The following is a 22,007-nucleotide window of genomic DNA, read 5'->3' on the forward strand; positions in this document are numbered from 1 at the left end:
TGGTGATGCTTTGCAAGACCCCTCTTCCTTTTTAATTTTGAAACAAAAGATATGTTTCGTGAGCTTTCGCGATATTTTTGTGGTCAATCTTAAAGACCCTACAAAGGTGTGATTTATAATCAGAAATATGACTACATCAATTGATGGTGTTAGAGCAAGTTCTTCTACGATATGTGATTCACAAAGACACATGCTAGAATGCAATAGCACGTTTGCAAAACCAGTGGCAGTTGTTCATCAACTCAAGATGTAGCCTCACAGATCATTTATTACATTTGAGGAATCAAGAGTGATAGACACTGGACAAGTCTTAGACAGTAGCATTTCAACTATTACGCATCCACAAGGTGATATTGTGAAGACACACTTATCATCAACATAACCAACAAACCCAACTTGACTATGCTTTCTTATTCCACACTAACACCTACAGCAATACTTCTATTTCAATTAACAGCTTCTTAATTTCATCAATGTTATAATGTTTGACATTCCGCGTGCATCCATAGGGATTAGTCCCGCCCTAAAATGGGGTGGGGATACCCTACGTCATAAAAAAACAAAAAAATTAAAAATAATGTTTGACATTCCAGTCCACCTACTGAATAGAAAATTATTACAAACATTTTATTAGAAAAAACGCGTTACATGGAGTTTTATAAAATAGACTGATGCTACTGAAATACCTTCCGTTTCCTGTTATCCAAGGGTTGAACTTCAATGGCAAGGTACGAGTCAACGTCATCAGCAGTAACCAGGTAGTTTGGTTGCTTTGCTCCTGTTTACAGAATGATCTTGAGGAGCCAGATATTCAGGAAAGGGCAACAATGTAATATTCAGAAAGCTAGATACAGAATTGGAAATAAGATGCATTACCAAAAATGTAATTCACAGAGCCATTCTCCAAATAGCGCACCCACTGGTTGTGCAAAAACAGGCCAGAACTGTAAATAATTTACAACAGAAATCGAAAATCCAATGGATGTGTTCTCTAATAACAGACATTTTAAAGCACAACTGAGGTACTTGTATCATTAAAAAAAAGGACAGTGAGATTTCTAAAATGCACCTCAAAATTACAACTGGTAGTTCCATTTATAGAGTATCCACATGCTTGAAGTTCTTGTCCTGGATAAGCGTCACCAGAAATTTGGAGTCCTTCTATGGCTGGTAAAGGATCATCTTCTGCAGCTGGGAATTGAAGCCAATTCAATGAGCAACAGATAGAAATTTACTCAATTTAAATGTTTCAATTAAACTTATTACCTTCAGAAAATGAGGAACTGGGCTCCTCAAGTACTGGTGGCAAGTAAGGAGAAAAAGAGTTTGTGTCATCAAGTGTGGGTGTCATATAAGGGGAGGCTCCGGGACCCCAATGTACTGAGGGTTCTCTTCCACTCTGGAGGGCAACTGCATCAGAATCTTCCATCTCACTACCCCCACCACCGTCAATGAAAGACGGATGTTTAAAATTCTCTTCGCTAAAACGTGGGGTATGAGAATCACCCTGAGCAGCTGCAAGCCTAGCTGTTGTATCTTGGGCAGAATTCCTAGGGTTACAATAGAAAAAACTGAGGACACCACATTGACAGAAAAAAGTGCAAAAGGGCATTTTATGAGTCATGAAAAGGTTCTTGAAATACAGTTGCAGACAATACACATGAACATTCAAAGAAACTTCTACAGAGTTTGAAGGTGTTCAAGGTATATTCCTTGAGGCAAGGCATGACAAATATGCATTGAGGTGCAAGTGAAAATGGGCAACTCCTTTGAGGCATACACCTCAAGGCATGGGCCCATGGGGCGTATGCCTCACAGGCTCAGAGTGATAAGTTACACTTCTGTGGGGACCAAAGTCCAGACAAAAATCGAAGTTCGATTCCCTTGGTGGTAAGGAAAAACCGAAAAACAGTAAATTTAAAAAAAAAAAATATATATATATATATATATATATATATATATATATATATATGAGAAAACGGTTCCTACACATATGTGTAGATAAGTTATCTACACATTAGCTTAAAATAAAGTGGGGGCCACATTATTTGGGTGATCCAAACCATTCATTTTTAAGGCCCTCACATAGATAGGGTGTCCACAAAAAATCAGATCCATAGGATCATCCTAACCATTCGAACTATGGAGGCAAAAAATGGACTAATTTGTGAAGGTTTAAAGACATCCATTTTACCTCCACAAATCGTAGGGTTGGGATGATCCTATGGATCTGATTTTTTGTCGACACCCTATCTATGTGAGGGCCTTTAAAATGGATGGCTTGGATCACCCAAACAATGTGGGCCCCCATTATATTTTAAGCTAGTGTGTAGAGTGTAGAGAACTCTCTACACATATGTGTAGGAACCGTTTTCTCTCTCTCTCTCTCTCTCTCTCTCTCTCTCTCTCTCTCTCTCTCTCTCTCTCTCTCTCTATATATATATATATATATATATATATATATATATATATATATATATATATATGAGAATAGAGTTCCTAAGGTGTCACCTCATATAGCTTATATGAGGTGGCGCTTAAAAACATAAGGGGCCCACTTTGTTTGGATGATCCAAAGCATTCATTTGACAGGCCCTCACATAGATAGGGTGTGCCCAAAAAATCAACTTCATAGGATCATCCTAACCCTTCCATTTATGGAGGTTGAAATGGATGGGTATAAACCTCCATAAATCTGCCCATTTTTAACCTCCATAAATGGAAGGGTTAGGATGATCCTATGGACCTGATTTTTTGTAGGCACCATATCCATCTAAGGGCCTTTCAAATGAGTGGTTTCGATCACCCCAGAAATGTGGGCCCCTTATGTTTTGTGAGCGCCACCTCATATAAGCTATATGAGGTGACACCTTAGGAACTCTATTCTCTCTCTCTCTCTCTCTCTCTCTCTCTCTCTCTAGCTCTATATATATATATATATATATTATTTTTATTTTTTTAAACATAAATCTATCATACAAACCTTATGGGGTGGCCATGTGTTTTCATGAATCAAAAATATCATGTGTGATCTAGAAGAGACTTGGGGATTTTAGGAAAGTTTTTGGAGAAATATCATTTCTCAATTACCCCAATCATTCAATCGAAACCAAAATACGTCACTTCCAGAGAGATTTTTCTCATCAAGAGCAAGCTTTTATTAGTAGATTATGTGGTGAATCGGCATTTATTCAAAAAGTGAGTAGAAATTCTTATTAATACCTTTTTCCTTTCAACCTTCATCCCTTTGATTCTTTATTTCTTCTCATTTCAATAGTGTTGCTTGGAGTGTTCTGGAGTTGAGGACTTGTGACATGGTGGAAAGGGGGATATTGCATGGAGATACGAATGTGAAGAGATTGGGAATTAACAGAGAGGGATTTCTTTTTTCTTTTTCTTTTTTGTAAATTTCCTGGTCAGCCGACCCCAACTAGTTTGGGACAAAGGCTTTGTTGAGTTGAGTTCCTGGTCAACAGTGCAAGATAAGTATACATTTATGCCTTTTCATTTGTGTTTTTTATTTGTGATACGGAATTGTGGATATGTTAAGTTGTATTTTGTCAGCTATTTGCAATTGTATATTTGTATATACATCAAGGATTTAAATCTTGGTTTCGGTGTTGATTTCGGCGACCACCAAAACCAAAATTTTGGCTGAAATCATGTAAAACCTTGATAAAAATTTCCACCGAAATGTATAAAAGTTCGGTGGAAATTTCGGTGGAAATTTTTAAAATTTCAGTAGAAATTTTGTAAATAAGGGTGAAAAACGAAATTTCGTTTGGAATTTCGGCGAAATCCTTTATTTTTCCGATTCAATGTATTTTCGGTTTGACCGAACCGAAATATTTCGGCCGAAATTTCAGATTTCGGCCGAATTTTGGCACTATATACATACATGTGCATGTGAGAATGTACTAAATAGGATCCCAAAGAACACAATCAACCAACACAAGATGGTTTTACTCAGCAGTGTCCTCCAATTGACCAGGCTCACCTGCTGGTAGAAGGTGACGACCTTCCCAAGTTATCATGGTCCAAACTTTTTGAAGCAACAGCATTCAAACCAGGGTGGTGAGGATTATGATGCCCTAATGGCTCCCAATCAGCACGCATTGTCTGTGCATTGGAGGGAGAAGTAATCGGTGTTTGTGCATGAGAATATGCTGCCTGGGGAACAATTTCAAGGCCACTTTTGTACTGCCATAGAAACAGAAATATATCAATGTGAGAATAATTGATATCACATGTAAAGAAAAAAATAACATAAAGACAAGATCATACTGAAGTAGCCAGGGCTGCACCAAAGGATTGCGATGGGGATTGTGGAGAAAAGCTAGGGTTGTTGAAAGCATCAGAATGCCATGGGGCTAACTGATACTGAGACTCCTTTAACCTCGCCTGTAATGTTCAATAGAAGAAGACTATTTCAAAGTTTTGAAGGAGGATCCAGTTTTTTTTTTTTTTTTTTGAATGGCTTGAAGGAGGATCCAGTTATTTGTGAGAATGATGATAAAAATAATTCTCCTTCATGTATGTGTAGAGAATTTATCCAAGTGTAACAAAGGATCGCAGCCATTCTATCTCAGATAAAAACAATAACAATTTCTTGCATCATGGTATATTTCGGTAGACTTAAATCTACAAAACATACCTCAGTAACAATGAGCTTCTCCTGCAGATGTTTAAACAAAACCTGAAACAAAAAAACCATAAGAGTGTAGTATTTGTGTAAGAAACCATATAATTTTGTATACGAATAGTTCCATGCATATTTTATGTTTGCCAAAAGTTATAAACAAAGAGGCCCATGACATCTTAAAGTGCCAGCATGTTACTGAAAGCAATAGAAGGCATTAATACACTTCCTATTTTCATTTCAGAAATGGTTGTCTGCATGAAGTAATAAACATAGCTGTCTATACTATATGCACATACATACAACAACAGTGGAGCATTTTTTATACCTATGTGGATTTTAAATACAGTATGAAATTCAACAATTTAAAAGGAAGACGTGCGAGGGGAGGCGTTCAACTCTCTTGTGAGGCATGAGCCTCACGAATTTTCAGATTTTTATAATAAAATAACCTACAAATCAAAGAAATTTTGAAAAAAATAAAATAGAAAAGAAAGTGTATATTCTAGATAGAAAATATGTTATATTTTCCAAGCATAAACACCATTCAATTAAGAATAAAAAAATATAAGCATCGGACATCAAAACAATCCATATTAAATTTAGAATGACTCACAATACTAATATATATCCTTCCTGAAAGCAGCTCTAAATCTTCATTTCTGTCTCAAACTTGCAACCATCTTCTGGCCTAATCGCATCCCTTAATTAGAGCCAAACAAACAACGGTGACTTGAAACCAAAAAAAATTCTGAATTCTACTAGTATCATGTTAAAACTTTCTTAATATTCATGTGGTTGAGATACATTTTTCCTTCCCCCAAAAAATCTAACCCATTTCGCCCATTTTGAACATCCATGATCCTTTTTTGAGTCAGGCTTAGCATTATCTAGATTTTGAATTGTAACAATTCCTTCTTGTTGAAGAGAACTCGACCTTGATTTCAAAAAGATGTGAAAAAATGATTTTTAATGGAAAATGTGCATAGAAATTTCACTAAACAATATGTTTGGCTTGAAGTAAAGACCCATCTCGCTTTTTACGGTTTTTATATCATGAATGAATACTTTTTGCTCAAAATTTTCTGGAAGAGTTGTGCTCCTTAAATACAATTGAGATTGATGTGAGCATTAACAACCACTCCCTAGCGTTTTATCAAAAAATGAAGTACACCATCACTTCTCGCAAGTCTAAGCAACACAATCTTCAACAATCCCTACTTCATGATTGTGTTCTTTTTTCCAACATATTCTCTTTAACTAAAAAGGAACCTAGACCGTCCTCATCGTTGTCATAGACATCAAAAAGGGATTTCCATCATTAGGTCTGTCTCCTCATCCATCAAAAACTTTTGGCAGGCCTATATTACGACTTGAAGATCTCATTCTCGATCAAAGGCTCATAATCATCCCTACACATGATCCATAGATCAACAATTTGAATGCCATTTCCCTCTTCTATTGGATCATCATGTGGAGCATAGACATGAAAGGTGCCTTCTGGTTCTTCTTGAGCACAACCAGGTTCGATGTTGATTTTTGCCTCCAGCCCTCTTGCATGCTTCTTTTTTATGTAAGTGCTTATTCCTTTGACCTGTTTTCTTGGATCTCAAACATGATTTGAGGATTTATTCCGACTGATTCGCATCATTGTATCATGCGACAGACTCGTGAATATGTCAAAATGGTCTATGAATCTGTAAAGGTTCCATTTATAGAAGTTTGAATACGGCACACAAATAAGGCGTCAAAGCATTAAATGGATTGAATCTAGCGCCTAATTTGTAGTCATTTCACTATAGAGGACGAGAATTTGCATCCTTCTTGCCATGTTTGAGTGATATATGCAGATATGATACATACAAATGTGCCTTTAAAGAGAGGCGTTTGCCTCAATGAAAATTTTCAACTTCAAGTGTTACACTCATATCCCTATTGGTTAAAATGAATACAACAAAAAAATGAGAAAAACTAGTATCAAGCCAATTAACGTGTCTCAAATTCTCTTTCACGATGAGTTCCAGTGTTCAAAAACTTGCTCAAATGAGAACTAGGACAAGGTAAAAAGGAGTCAACTTGGCAAGTCAGTGATTGATGCAGTCGACTTTTAATTAACTCAGGCGAGTCAAATAAATCTTTGACCGACTTAGTAGGACAAAACTTGGACTCGTACAAGAACTCGTCCAAAGTAAAACAGAGTTGACTTGGGCAATTTGATGATTGATGTGTGTGTGCGCGCGCGCGCGCGCGTGTGTGGTGTGTGAGTGGTACTGGCACAAAACTTTACACTATCTTCAAGTTCTGACTTTTGACTTCCTGTACACCCAAGAATTAAACGAAATGATATCACTTAATTTTTTTACTGTCCAATGATGTGATGCCGGAATACCGGTAAGGGTACCATGAAAGATGACAGGCTAGAATACTCTACCAAAAATATCTACTACCAATACAATCTTGAAAGTAAGATATCAAAATTTATTATTTTCAATGTACAGAAGAATGCAAGTTGAACTAAGGACAGCCTGTTCAGAATTGTGAACTTTAGATTGCATTCCACTGTCCAACAGAAAGGGTTGTGAAACTACCCGTTACTCCAACAGCATAAGCTGTCGGAGAAGGTGTTATTTAATCTTTTATCCTTTAACACTCCCCCTCACGTGTGGCCCCTCTTTCTAGGGTTGGCCTACACTTGGCATATGTGGCCCCACTTTTGGGTTTACCATTGCATGTGGGTTTTTGACATCAAGGAGGTTTGAACTCAGGACCTTTGCTCTGACACCATGTGAAACTACCAGTTATTCCAAAAGCTTAAGCTGTTGGGGAAGGCATTATTGAATCATTTATCCTTTAACAAGGGTAAAATTGGACTTGTAAATCTCTACACCAACAAACACTTACACACAAGTCAGGAATCAAATCAAAGACATCCGCATCAAAATATCTGTGTTTTAGAATTTTTATAGTTGGAGTAGGTATCCATGCTAGTTTGGGACAAAGGCTTAGTTGAGTTGAGTTGTATAGTTGGAGTAGGTATCCATGCCACATGTGCAGTAAAAAAACACAGATTTTTATAGTTAAGAACCTAAACCATTTTCCTAGTAACTCTTGCTGTCCATTAAAATACGGATTTTGTACCACAAATTCCAAAATATTTAGAAAAAAATTAGTTTATGGTTCTACAGAAACTAGAACACAAGTCTAAGACAATTAATAAAAAGGATACAAACCTTGAGATTATTAACAATGGATTGAGCATCAGGTACAGGTGGTTGCAGACTATACTCAGCTAGAAGAGGCATCAAGGATGAAACATATGTGGATCTTTCTTGCTGTGCAGCCTAAAAGAACAAGAGAGAACATCTCATAATTTATTTCTAAAACCCTTTTAAAAATGAATGTAATGTGAACATAATACCAGCACCATGAGTTCGGTCAGCAATAAGAACAGAAGAGCAAAAATTACCCAGCTTTATCAATACAATAAAATCAAGCCATCTAACTGAAATAATTCAAAATGGATGTCGGTAACAAGGTGTGCATCAACTAGCACAAAGGTTAGTAGCAATGAAAGGTACAATATTTAAGATGACTAAATCCAGCCACACCAAAAGGGGGAAAACAGATAAGACAATATAATTGTCATTAGAGATCGGAAATCTTGAAACATGTGAAGCTAACGAAAGGGGGAAACAGATAAGACAATATAATTGTCATTAGAGGTCGGAAATCCCCCGCACTGGAATAATTAGTAAGTCCAACGGAAATGACAGCACATGTCGCTCCAAAGGGAAAGAAATACAAAACATAGATGTGTAGCATAGAAGTGAATATCAAATTATCAATCATAAGAAATTATCCTCAATCCTAAAGAAAATGCATACGCATCTCAAGAATATGGGGAGTAGATAACAAATTATTACTCTTCTACAAAGAAGAGAGTATTCTCGGGTGATTTAGCATCTATTTCAACGTGGTTATGATTGTCAACATGACACAAGAGATAAAGCGTATTAACTTCTAAAATTCACCATATCAGAATAACAAATAGTTCCACATAGTCAGAAAGAAATTATACTTGCAGCGCATATGTAAGACGTATGTTTTCCTCAATGATATCTTGTCTGTATGAAAGAGCTTTCGATGCGGCATCAACCAGGTCTTGCTGCTGCTGATCAAATGCCTGGTTGAGAACATTCATTTACAAAACTTCCATTCATTAGCCAAGAAAGTTGAAAGTAAAGTACCATTCAAAAAAAAAAGTAGAAAGTTAAGTGTAGGAAATCTTCCATACCATGCGCATATAAGCAATGCGTTTTTCCAGAACGTATTTCTCATTGCGGATTTGTGCTTCCTGTTAATCAAGGTAGTAACATTCACTTAATGTGAAAATTTGAAAAATAAGAAGAAGAAAAATATGCACATTCAGGCAACAATTCAATATGAGATTACTTTCCACTTGCCTTCATGGAATAGTCAGCAAGATACTTTCTTAGTAGCACAATCTCCTCTTCGTGCTCTCTAACCTTAAGAACAAGATCCTGCATCAAAGGTAGAATTTGGTCCACCAAATAAAAAGCAATTACATGAAAGCACATTGTTCATACCACTAAGTTAATACCTGCTTCCAAAGACTGCTCGAATTATTTATTTCGGACATTGGCATCAGCCCTTCACTGGACAAACTAAACTTAGGATCATTTTCTCCTTCCTTTTGGTACCTACAGACACCAATATAAGTTAACAATTTGCCTTGAGTGAGATTGTTGTGGAATCTTATCTGCAACTTAAAATATTCGAGCAAGAGCAATTCATAAGCAGATACTCGATGTAGATTACCTGCTTGGAGAAAACGATCTTGAGGATGGTGAGGAAAATTGAGAGAAGCCAGCATTTCCATTTAACTTATTACTCTCAGAGTAGTGCTGGTTTTCTTCACGGGTTTGAAAAGTAGAGTCCTCAGTTTTTGGGATTGAATTTTGGGAGATAACAAGTGTACCGTGAGGATCCAGTGAGTGACTGTTGTCCGTCCATTTTACCCTATTTCCTTCATTCCCGATATGAGGAAGCGGTAGATGCGGTCTGTATGGTCCTGAGATATGGTCATCCCTTGAACCATCCACAGGCGGATGTATGGCTGTTGAAGCATCTGATTTCTGCAGGAAAAAAAAAGAATTACAATGCAAATGCAAGGGAACCACTCAGATATGAAACAAACAACCAATGATGTTCTCAACAGTGCCTTTGAAAGAAAACAACAACATAGAAGAGGGGTACAAAATATTATAAAAAAAGGAAAAAAGATGAAAGCAAAAGATCCCATCACACAAGGGGCCTCCACTGACCTAGAGGATCTGGCATCGCATTGGCATTCATTGAGATGTTTTTGAAAAATGGACAAACTTCCCCTCTGAGGTCGAGGAGTTCCAACATAAACAAATTTTCCTCCAACCAAAATATGGTCTCAAAGAAATGGAACCCTTAGGTGCCCACCATGAAATACCCAAGTCTGGGCCATGAAATGAAAGTAGTCTTGCCACCTCAATGGCTCAACCATCTCTGCTAACTACTACTAGGCACTACAGGTTACATTAAAAGCGAAAAGCATAAAGAAAGCTCGTTCTGGTGTAACTCTATTAGTTATTTCTTAATTTTATTTATATTAGTAGGATGGGAACCATCTTAGAATGGCACTAGTGGGACTTTATGTAATTATGAAGATTCACTCATATAAGGGATGTGAGGCTGGAGGAATAACCTCAACAATTTCTATTCCCTACTTCTTTTCTCCTCCTTTCATATCTTCTCTTTATATCTTCTACTTTCTCCTTTCTCCTTTCTCCATGCGAAGTGAGTGATCCATCATGAAGTTTAACACGGCATCAAAGCCATCATATATCTTGTCCAAGATCTAAAAGGGGTATGAGATCAAGAAGATGAATTTTCTCCTTCTCCAAACCCTCACTCTCCATTTCAATCTTGTGTCCATCTCCAAAGCCCTAGTTTCAACCAAAGTTTGAAGGTCCCGACATAACGCCATATCAGACCCCCTCTGATATCAAGCAATATCGGCTGATATATCAGGAATATTTTGCAATATTCCGGAAATATCAGCATATTGGATGGGTGACAATATCGATCTAAATTGATATATCAATTTGTTTCCCTATCCTTAACCTAACTAAATCTTTCCATCATTCGAATTCCTAAAACCTAACCCTAATTCTTTCTCGGAACACTAGCCATAAAACTATTAGGAATCCTAGCCAAAATCCATGAAACCCGAATCCCTACCATTCCTGTGCATAGCCCTCATTATAGTTCGAATCCTAAACTCCAGTGAACCCCTAATCCCCTTTCTTTTATTATGAAAACTAGTTCCACCAATTTGAACCCAAATTTTATCTCCATCTCCTAATCCTATTTGTGCTTGAAACACTAATATACTAATCATGTTTGAATTTCTCATCTAATTCCCTCAATTGTTTAAAGCCCTAAACCTAGCATTCGAAACCCTAATTTCATCTCCATCTCCATGTCGGTTTACCCATGGTTTCAGAACAAAAATGTAGCGAGTGGCATGGAGATTTAAGTTCCCCTTCCAAAGAAACCTGAAGGGTAGATTGTTCATACTCTTGACAAGAAAATCACTCGGTCTTGAGGCAAGGATACTATTTGATATCTTGCTAAATGGAATAATAGACATGCTACAGATAGCACATAAATAACAGAGGAAGTGCATTGGAATCATATATAGTTACTTGATGAGTACGAAGAAGATAATAACTAGAGGATACGAAGAAGATAATAACTAGAGGGCTAGTTCATTCCAACATGAGGAGATTGACGCAATAAGACAAATTGGCGACATCATGCATATGTCAGCACATGCTATTGTTTATGTCAGCAGACACCAGAGTGCCCATCTGGTCAAAGCTAATTTGGAAAAAAGCAGATCACACACCTGCTTTAAAAAATAATGAAACAGGTTGCATGTGAGAAAAAAGAAAAAAATAATGGGTTAATAGCAAGTTTGTGGCTGTAATTTAATTACTAGCCCTTACATAAAAAATAATGAAATATTAATAAGTGATCAGTGTGTCCAAAGGTCACCAATCACACACTTGTTTATAAGTAATCCCTGACAAAAAAAAGGATAAAAAGCAGATCATTAACATCAAACTGAGAAAATTTGGAAATTTGGTTATCAACCTTTGATCCGTCGACTCATATTTAGATTCATGTTTCTGAAACTTGATTTGAGTAAAAAAATTATTCAAGAGATGTCATATGAGCCTCTTCTCAATGAGAAAATGACGAAAACATGAAAGAGAGAGAGAGAGAGAGAGAGAGAGAGAATATGGGACACAGGTTGCATTTTGCATCCGATTTGCTTCGTTCCTTTTTTATGATGGATGAACCCACCACTTTTGAAGCTAAGCAACCCTGAAACTCAAGTGGTCGTGGCCTAATACAGCCATCATATGACCAAATCGGTTGACACAAGCAGATTTGGGTAAGATTTTTCGCAGTTACTGATACAAGGTTCCTAATCATATATGGCCCTCAATTTTTATATGAATTGGTAGATACTAAACATGGTCGGTTAACAAGAAGCTGGTACGGGTCAACTTTAATTGTCGCCAACGTATCCACAAGGGATACTCAACTCAACTCAACAAAGCCTTTGTCCCAAACTAGTCGGGGTCGGCTAAATGAATCCTTTAGAAAAAATTCATAAAGAAGGTAAAAGGAATCTACCCGGCTCTAATCCTGGTTCTAGTTGGGTTCTTCTACGTGGATCATTTTCTTCCATTCTATCCTATCTAAGGTCATGTTATCTGTTATATTCCTAGCTACCTCATTGTTTGTACCCAAGTTGCTTTTGGTCTGCTCCTACCTCTTTTTACTCCATCAATTTGGCACGAGTCGCCTCTTCTCACCGGAGCATCCAAAGGCCTACGTTGGATATGTCCAAACCATCTTAAGCGGTGCACTCTCATCTTCTCCTCTTCCACAAGGGATAATAATAAAAAATTAATGAAAGCTGGTACAGGTTCAACTTTAATTGGCGTGCATGTATCCACAAGGGAGAATCATACTTACTGATGTACACAAAGCACACGGCCAAACAATCAGCTAATATGTTTGGTCCTCTATGAATGTGAGAAGTAGAAAAAAATCCACATGAAGACAAAAAGGTGCATGATCAACTTTAATTGCAGTACAGTATCCATAAGGGAGAATCATAAAAATTTAAGGGAGAATAATAAAAATTTAATGTAGTACAAAAACACACGGACAAAAAATCAGTTAATATGTTTGGTCCTCTATGCATGTGAGAAGTAGAAAAAAAACACATGAGCGCAATAACTAGTGTCAGAACTACGGATGGCACGTCTAGTGAGTTTCCAATTACTATAGGTAGGCCTGTAAATGGACATTCGAAAATCCGATTACCGTCCACATCCGAATCCGTTTAAAGCGAATATTATCTGAATCTGTTTCAAGCGGATATTATCCGAATCCGTTTATGAGATATCCGGCTCTTAGCGGATACGAATCTAGTAAATGGTACATCCGATCCGTTTAACATCCGAATCCGAGAAGTACATCCGTTTATCCCGAATATCCGGATCCGGATCCATATATCCGAATCCGTATCCGCATCTGTATCCGAATATCCTGAATATCCGTATCCGTATATGTAGACACCCCATTTTGACCGGAACCTAAATATCAAATTCGAATAAAATTCCGAAGTTGAATTGAAACCTCGAAATTGAAATTCTCGAAGTAAACCCAAATGAGGAGAAAACCCAAATTTGTACCAGTTTATTGCGCATGTTAGTATGTGCAAATCATCCGAGAAGTTGTTAGTAACCCCAGCAAGGTCCTTGCAAAATCTTGTAAGAATTAGACGAAATTTGACAAATAAGACGAACCAAGTGAGTGAGGATCTTATTTTCCTAATGAAAAGAGGGGTGAGTTATCCATCTTAGAGTTATCCAAAGGATGAAAAGGGCATAACACACTATCTCTAATAGCACATAGGGGAGTGGTTTATCCTAAATGGAGGTTGTCCCAGATAAAAAAGGGGTCGAATATATCATTTCTATCTTTTTTCTCGCCCAAGCCACCCCTTGGTTGTGAAAAAGTAGTCTCAAGTCTCAACTCTCAAATACACTAGCAAGGGCTGTCCAAGTAAGAAGAAAGGGTGGGCAAATATAATGCCCTTTATATGCCACCGAATAGGGTGCTCAAAGAGGGGGGTTCTCATTTTTTTTGGGGAAGAAAGAACAGAAACAGGCGAGAAATGAGAACAAAGGGAGAGAGGGTATGAGGAGATTTGGGTCTTCTTCTCAGATCAGCTCGAGCTCCGGCCCCACCATCATCTCCACCTTCTTTTCCACCATCATTTTCCCCTAATTTCCTTCCTTGCTAAACCCTTTTCTTCCTTACATCATCATATCCCCATTATCTTCCTTGTTGTGAGCTTTAAACCCAAACCCATCTCAGCCTCCATTTCCTCCCCTAGCCATCGCCACCATCACTCCAATCAAATTCGGCAAAGACCCCATTTCTCCGGTATCTCCATCATCTTCCACCTTCGTCAAGATCAAAACCCTCGTCGGATTTCATCTCCGATTGCTTAATCTCCATTACTACTACCATCAAACCCTACTTCTACTCCTCTTTGAAAACCACCTCTATTCCTGCTACCATTTCCTCCACCATCAGCCCTCTCCATTCTCATCTTCTACGTTCATCTCCACCATCAGACCTTAGATCTAGGGCATTTTGGGTCGAATCTACTTACTATCAACCTAGATCCGAAAGTTGTTGGAGTGGAGCTTGGTCATCTTCTTCGTTGATCTCATCAACACCAAGATCTGTTCTCCAATCGGCTCCCTCTTGTTAATTTCAAGTATTCAGGTAATACTCTTAACTCTTTCTGTGTTGGTGAAATGTTTGAGCAATAAGTATTAGGATACGAATTCGGACATTCGGATATGATTTATTCGAATTCGGATATGAATTCAGACATTCGGATATGAATTCGTATTCGGATTTGAATCCGGATAAACGGATACGGATAATATCCGAATTCGAATAATATCCGTTGGATGCGAATTCGGTAACAAATAATAATTATCCGTCAAATTCGGATACGGATACTGAATATTGTAAACGAATTCGAATTCGGATATAGCAATATCCGATTCGAATTCGATCCGTTTACACCCCTTAACTATAGGACTGCACCAAGGATCAGCTCTAAGCCCTTCTCTTTTCACTCTAGTTATGGATGAACTTATGGAGGGTATCTAGGACGACGTGCCATGGTGTATGTTATTTGCATATGACATAGTATTAATTGACGAAACCAAAGCAGGAGTTAATGCTAAGTTAGAGTTATGGAGAATGGAAGAAAATGATCCATGTAGAGGAATCCAACTAGTGTCAGGATTGGATTAAGTCAATTTGAGCCGGGTAGATCCTTTCACCTTCTTCATTAAAATTTTCTAAAGGATTCATTAGCCAACCCCAACTGGTTTGGGACAAAGGCTTAGTTGAGTTGAGTTGACTATTGTATTAGGATATAGGAACACTTACATATTTTTCCAGTTGCTGTGTTCTTCGCTGAAGTTCAATCCTTAAATTGCTATTCTCCTCCAACTGGAAATGAACAACAGTAACATGATTGCTATTGATCTTCTTTAATTGCAGTAAAATCCAAAATATAACAAAACAAAAAAAGAAGCTTTCTAGTGCATTAAACACATTAAAGAAAATCACAATTTACAATGATGGCATCATAATAACTTCAATAATCTAATTTAAAACAAAAACTACTAAATAAGATGCACGAAAAAGAGTGATGCCAACAACAAAAGTACTAAACCCAATTTCCCAAGTCAACATGTATAACCAATATATAAGAGGAACTTGATGGATATTTGAATAGGCAAGAACATTGCTTAAGGTATATGTACAGGTACATCGTACATAGTTAAGAAGTACAGATTCAATAAAAATTCTGGAAGGCAAAATTGTGTTTGAGAGTTTAGAAAAAAGTTTTCCGGGAAATTTTTGAAGAACTGAAAAAACAATAAAAAAATATAATCAGTTCCAGTGAATAGTTTTCACACAAGATCAATACGTTTCAAATCCCTAGAAATAAAGGAAAGGGAAAGAATGAAATAAGAAAAATGGCTTTTGACATTAACAAAGCCAGAAGAAGTAGAATAGCTATAAAAGCGAGCCTAAAAGGCAGGTAGCTCACTGGACTACGGCTTGATCCAAATCCCCAGCATCCATGCAATATGTATTCGTGATTAAACTAGGCCCCCTCAATGGATGCGGCATGAGCTAAAAATACACCAAACGGAAAGAATATTATAGTACAATTGTACAATCATGGAATTTTCCATGATAAATGTGAATTGTTGGCCTTTTTGTTTTCTACCATCCATTTGCATGCCATTTGTTAGAGATGTTAGGATTGTCCAATCAGGATTTTTTGGCCAATGGCGCATCCACAATGGGCCCACTACTTGAATATGCATGTCCCACGAGCATGATGCAAGACAATTGATGGTAATGGTTTATGATTTTCAAACATCTTTAGGAGCAACATTGTGAATATGAGGAAATGAGGATGAAGTTGAATTCAACCCGAACCCCTTTACCACAGCCTATTTTCTTTTCTGTTTTTCTTTTTTTCGTTTTGAAATGGCGAGTGATAATTTATTGGAAGAAAAGGAGCATACAAGATAAGCAACCAAGATGGTCAATTCAAAATTAAATCAAAAGCACAAAATTATAGACCTCTCAAGGAGGAAGAAAATCAAAGATTTCAAGCCTTTCTCTAGCAACCCCTTCCCTTACAAGATTGTCCACATCTGGATTCTTACTCTTCTTCACATGCTTGAAGGAAATAGTGGAACCTTCTGCCCGGTCTTTAAACTCATATATCCATTGAGCCAACCTCCAACGGTGAGACGAAGACCCCTGAAACCATCTTATAGCATTAAGAGAGTGCCCTCAACTATGAGATGATCTGGAAGGGTGGAGTCTATAAGTCTCAGCCCTTGAAAGGCCGCTCTAATCTCTACCTCATTTGAATCCGACACCCCAATGGGCCAGCCACTCTAATCTCTGCCTCATTTGAATCTGACACCCCCCAGGGACCAGAGAATGCCATTAAAGTCACCCCTTGACCATCTCTCAATACAGCTCAAACTCCAGTAGGCCCCGGGTTCCAAAAACTTGACCCATCGAAGTTGAGCTTTATTCAACTTGATCAAGCAGGATCCCAATTGCTACTTGAAGCCTGCTTATGCTCATAACTCCAACAGATTTCTTTTCATCCATACCATAAATCGTGAACCGATACAAATCTAAACTCTGGCAGGATCCTGACCCATGCAATGGTTAGAGAGATCACTTTAGTAAAGATGCATTGAGGCCTTCTTTTGAACGAACAAGACTGGTGCTCCCCACGACGATACACTTGGCCTTATAAAGTCCTTGTCAAACGACTCTTGCAACTGCTCACCCAGTACTCATACCAGGTACAAGGTCAATGGTACACTCCATCTCCCTGTCAAGTGGAAACCCTAGTAACTCCTCGGGGAAGACATCTGGAAACTCTCTCTCATTCTAGGAATGTCCTCCAGTCTCAAATCCCCATGACCGTCATCCCTCTCTCAACTCAACTCAACTCATCCCTCTCTGCTACTAAAAATCCCTAGCATCCACCATCAAAGCACTTCTCACTGGGGTGTCCACAATCAACTCTACGTCCATTGGTTCACAGCATAAGACTAACAATGGAAATGAATGTGGCGCACCCGAATCAAACAAAACATGGGATAAACCCTCGCAGGTGCTTAGGGTCTCTAATTCCCTGCTCTACTCTGGTCTCTTGCCTGTTGGGCCTTGAGTGCTTTCCCAGCTAACTTGGCATAGTCTAATTGGTTCCCTCAGCCCCTCTTGTTGCCCTGCTTCAAATGGAAGAACTTATTTCCTGGAGAATCTTTATATTCTCAAGACAACACTTGTGATAGAAGGCTGTCTGAAATTCTTTCCAAGTACAGTCCCTATCCTTCCTAAGATCCGCTTATCCATCCCCTTCAGCCATTCCCTGGGTTTTCATAGGTCTGAAGTCCCCCTCGAATGGTGCCACTAATCTTTGGAACTCTACCAATCCACTCGGCTGTTTCATGTCAGCACAACTAACTCTCATGCTGATCCTAATGCTTCTGTTGCACACGAGCTCACCATATTGTCTCATACCAGCATATTTAACTCACACAGTAAGCCAAATGCTCCTAGTCCACATGAGCTAACTATGATGTTTCACATTGGTACGATTAATTCAAATGTTAACCCAAGCGCAAGAGCTCCTGGTGCGCACAAGCTCGGCATGCTGTCCCATACCAACATAACTAACCTGCACGTAGAACCAAGTGCTCCCGGTTCACACATGTCCATTATACTATTCAATTCCAACACGACTAACTCACATGCTAAATGAGGCATCCCCAGTGCACATGACCTCATCATGCGGCCTCTTATGAACACAACTAACCTGCTTGCTAAACCAGGTGTCCCCGGTGCACATGAGTCCATCATGTCATATTCCTAGTCACTCCTTGCCTACTTCTCTCCAACACTCAATTCTTGAGTTTAATCCTAAAAGCCTTGACTAGCTTGGCAACCTATAGGTTCTCAAAAGTATGTTCTGATACCATAAAACTATCACGCCCCGAAACGAGATCCGGTCCTGGCACGTAACAACGTCGTATGTCTGCAAACCACAACCCACAGACAGACAAGGCATTATATCAACCAAGTGACATACAGAGCAGTGCTAAATGAAATAATCTCATAAATAACTCTAAATAACTGTCACTGGTCCACTATGGGAGTGAAATCTGGCGTCTAGCCTAGACTACAATAAATGATCAATAATGAATAATTAAAATTTGCTAATGTCTCTAGGTGAATCACAACATGAATTCTAGAGTACGTCGAGCTCGCTCCCAATCCCACGAGATACCACCTCCTACGGCTCAACATATGTAGATATATAATATAAAGTGAGCCAATGCCCAATGAGAAAGACAAGTTCCATATGTGATAGTTAAGATGAATATCTAACATGATAATCATTAACAATTAACCAAACTGAACTAACTGGCATTCCAAACATTAATTCTACAACTGGCATAGCATAACGGGTGCACAAACTGGCACAATATAACTGGTGCACAAACTGGCACAATATACTAGCATCATGAAACTGGCCTAATGGTCTACATGGTCAAGGCACACCGCCGCAAAACCCGCAGTAAGCCAAGTCCCCACTAAACCTGTGGGAGATCAAATCCTCATAGTACCTGTGAGCGACCCGATCCTCACTAAACCCGTGAGCGATCTCATCCCTGCAATACCTGCGAAAGATAATTGTTCGCAGTCCCGCAATAAATCTCATCCTCGCAATACCTGTGAGAGACCAAAATAATGGTGGCTCATACCAAGACACCATGTAGACCAAGGACAATCTCTCGATGCTAACTGTAACTTGTACGCTGTATCTGGTATATTTAATCTGGCATGATGAAAATAGCCTGCTAGTCTACATAGTCAAGGCACCTAACCGCTATACCGGTGGAAAGGCGAATCCCACTTAACTTGTGGACGATCACACCCTCGATGAAACGGCGAGGAATCATCCTCTCGATAAGACTGCGAGAGACAACAACTGCGGCTTATACCAAGACATGTCCTCGGACTAGTGAGAGTTTCACTCACGCTACGACGATCTATCCGGATCCCATATTGTCCCTTAAGGACCTTAACTATTATCTGAGAAACCTGGACACATTCCTTGTCCCTTTTTCATGTAGCATGGACCATTTCAAGTACAAAATGGCATATCCATGCTTATATCAAGCATTTATAGGAGTCTTAACTGTTTTATGTTAAAGTTTGATAATCCACCTGCCATATTGTGTATCTATGACTAACCCAAGTCAATACTAGCACATCCATGCACATCTGGTGATTCCACAATTGGAAACGGTTTACAAAGTATTGGCAGACTAAGCTGCGTGTCATGAAAGACTACGAATATAATCAATTGTGTGTAAACCCGACACATTATTGTCTGCCTGTAACCCTACACAGTACGGTCTGTGTAACCCTACACATTCATATTTCATCAAACATGCTATAAATCATGCACATCCTTGCATAAATTCATCAATCAGAAACAATGAGGAAGTATAATCCAACACATAACTATTGCATATAGGGTAACCTTGAAAACGCACAACTTGCATAAAGTCATCCATCAGATGAAACAATTAATAATATAAACGAGTCTACTCACAGTGATATGGATTGCAAGTTCATCACGCACGGGATTTGCAACCAAATCTCCAAACTTCTCACCTGTAGAAACAATCTGCTCTCAAAATCCTCCTGAAGCCTCCACACGTTTTCTCCTCCAAAAATCTCCCTTGGCTCTTATTTCCTCTAGGGCTCCAAAACATTTTCTCTAGGGTTGCTTTCTAGAGAAATTAAGTCCCTAAGTGAGTAGTTATATATTTAAATAGAGAGCCCTAGTGCAATAAGGATTTAAGAAACCCTAATCAGCTAGGAATGGTTTTGGGACAAATATACCCCTCCAAAACCGGTATTTTCATTTTCATTTTGGGGTATTTCATTATGTATAAATATTTATACAAATTACATGTGAAATTGGGTATGTACTAATTATCAGTCATGCACGACAATGCATGTCACTAGGTGTTCGATGTTTTTAAATCATTATGGATGATTGTCGTCTTAATGTAATGGTTTCTAAATGTGTATTTGTGCTTATTCAGGCATTTCCTGAAGTTTCATCTTTAAATTCAATTGTTTGCATATGTTTCTGTGATTTTACAGGATTTCCACCGAAATTTTCAACCGAAACTGAAACATTCCTGTTTCCATAGCGAGTGAAATTGAAGCCTAAACCGAAATTTCAAACCTTGGCAGGAATAAGTAACCACTCTGTCCGTTCATAGTCCTCCCCCAAATCAAGCCTCACTAGAACACTGTTAAAGCCTAAAGACAAAAACCTATCAATTTCCTCGTCCACTCTAAGACCAATATCTCAACTCAACTCAACTACGCCTTTGTCCCAAACTAGTTGGAGTTGACTAATGAATCCTTTAGACCACTCTAAGACCAATATCTCCGCCTGTGTTTTTCACAGCCTGTCCCAAGCTAATGAATCCTATAGAAAATTCTAAGACCAATATCTAACTTGATAAAATCAAAATTAATCACACACCTGAAAATAGAAACTCTTCGAATTGGCTAGTTACAAACACAGACATTGGCGAAAAACACATGGGACCAGTCCACAGTATATGATCCTACCAAGTCTAACTCCATAGCATTCAGAGCGTATGACTAGTGTCTAGGAATGCAAATACAAGTCCATACATTTCACTATCAAACAGCCGGAAATTAAAAATATATATCGAAAACAAACAAAATTCACAAAATAAACAGAACCCATTATCTAGAACTCCGATTTCCAACACTATTTCCAATCTCACCAATCAGATTATAAGGAAATCAATAAAATCAAAGGGCAATTGGGCAAATATAACATAACAGTCAAAACAAAATCGTGCAACACAAATAAAACCCTAACCTGCTGCTTGATGGTATTCTCTGCGGCTTCCACAGCCTTTATAACCTGAAACAAACTCTCCTTCGAAGAATCATTAACGCCCAATCCTGAGAACTGATCGACCAAATTCCCAATTCCGCTCTCCGTGGAAGAGCTCCACTGAGATCGAGGCTCTCTACTGTAACCACTTTCGTTTCTAGGGTTTCCTTCGTAAGCTCCCATGGCTAAAAATCAGAAGAAAATTCTCTCACGGCTCCAACTACATCGACGCAAAGAACACGAAACCTTTCAAAATGGAGAGTTTCTAAAGCAATTTGGAGATCGGGAGAGAAGTTCGGGGAGGAAACCCTAGAAATTTAATAGAGGAAGGGATTCGGAAATTGGTAAAAAGGGGATGGAATTGAGTAACGAGGTTTGGCTGTGTGAGCGAGATTTTGAGAGAGGTAATTTAAAGTGTTTTTTTATTTCTAGGTGAAAAGACTGTGTCTAAAAAGGCCTCAGAGTTTCCAAAATTCACGGACGCTTGCCACCGCAGAGTTTCTAAAAGGACTACCCTCATTCTGATATTAACACCACCATTTTTATTTAACAAGCTGAGTAAAGCAAACCCGGGCTTATTTTGTCCTTGGATAGACATGCTACTCTCTACTATTCGTGTAGGTTGTC

The 22,007-nt window shown here is 38.4% G+C and overlaps 1 protein-coding gene across 11 annotated transcripts in view; it reads right to left on the reverse strand.

The window, feature by feature from the left end:
- The window catches only part of LOC143884411 (uncharacterized), a 31,565-nt gene extending 9,774 nt beyond the window's left edge, over positions 1-21,791 (reverse strand). For 6 of the 11 annotated variants that reach the window (XR_013252864.1, XR_013252863.1, XM_077387965.1 and 3 more), the window contains exons 1-15: positions 21,363-21,790; positions 15,257-15,319; positions 9,479-9,795; positions 9,261-9,360; positions 9,103-9,180; positions 8,934-8,993; positions 8,718-8,822; positions 7,870-7,980; positions 4,655-4,696; positions 4,285-4,401; positions 3,998-4,200; positions 1,267-1,550; positions 1,070-1,191; positions 877-919; positions 687-778 (exon numbers count right to left, since the gene is read on the reverse strand). Coding sequence is in view for 7 of the 11 variants with exons in the window: in XM_077387965.1 (XP_077244080.1) it covers positions 687-778; positions 877-919; positions 1,070-1,191; positions 1,267-1,550; positions 3,998-4,200; positions 4,285-4,401; positions 4,655-4,696; positions 7,870-7,980; positions 8,718-8,822; positions 8,934-8,993; positions 9,103-9,180; positions 9,261-9,360; positions 9,479-9,795; positions 15,257-15,319; positions 21,363-21,563 (1,938 nt within the window). In the remaining 4 variants the exon portion in view is untranslated. Of the gene's footprint in view, positions 1-686; positions 795-876; positions 945-1,069; positions 1,192-1,266; positions 1,551-3,997; positions 4,201-4,284; positions 4,402-4,654; positions 4,697-7,869; positions 7,981-8,717; positions 8,823-8,933; positions 8,994-9,102; positions 9,181-9,260; positions 9,361-9,478; positions 9,796-15,256; positions 15,320-21,362 lie in introns of all 11 variants that reach the window. The other 5 variants (XR_013252866.1, XR_013252865.1, XM_077387962.1 and 2 more) reach the window with 5 other exon arrangements.
- Between the last annotated feature and the right edge of the window lie 216 nt (positions 21,792-22,007).

The sequence above is a fragment of the Tasmannia lanceolata genome, unplaced genomic scaffold (assembly GCF_043159265.1).
Source record: "Tasmannia lanceolata isolate RefF3 unplaced genomic scaffold, GAP_Taslan_0.1 ptg000008l, whole genome shotgun sequence".
NCBI lineage: Eukaryota > Viridiplantae > Streptophyta > Magnoliopsida > Canellales > Winteraceae > Tasmannia > Tasmannia lanceolata.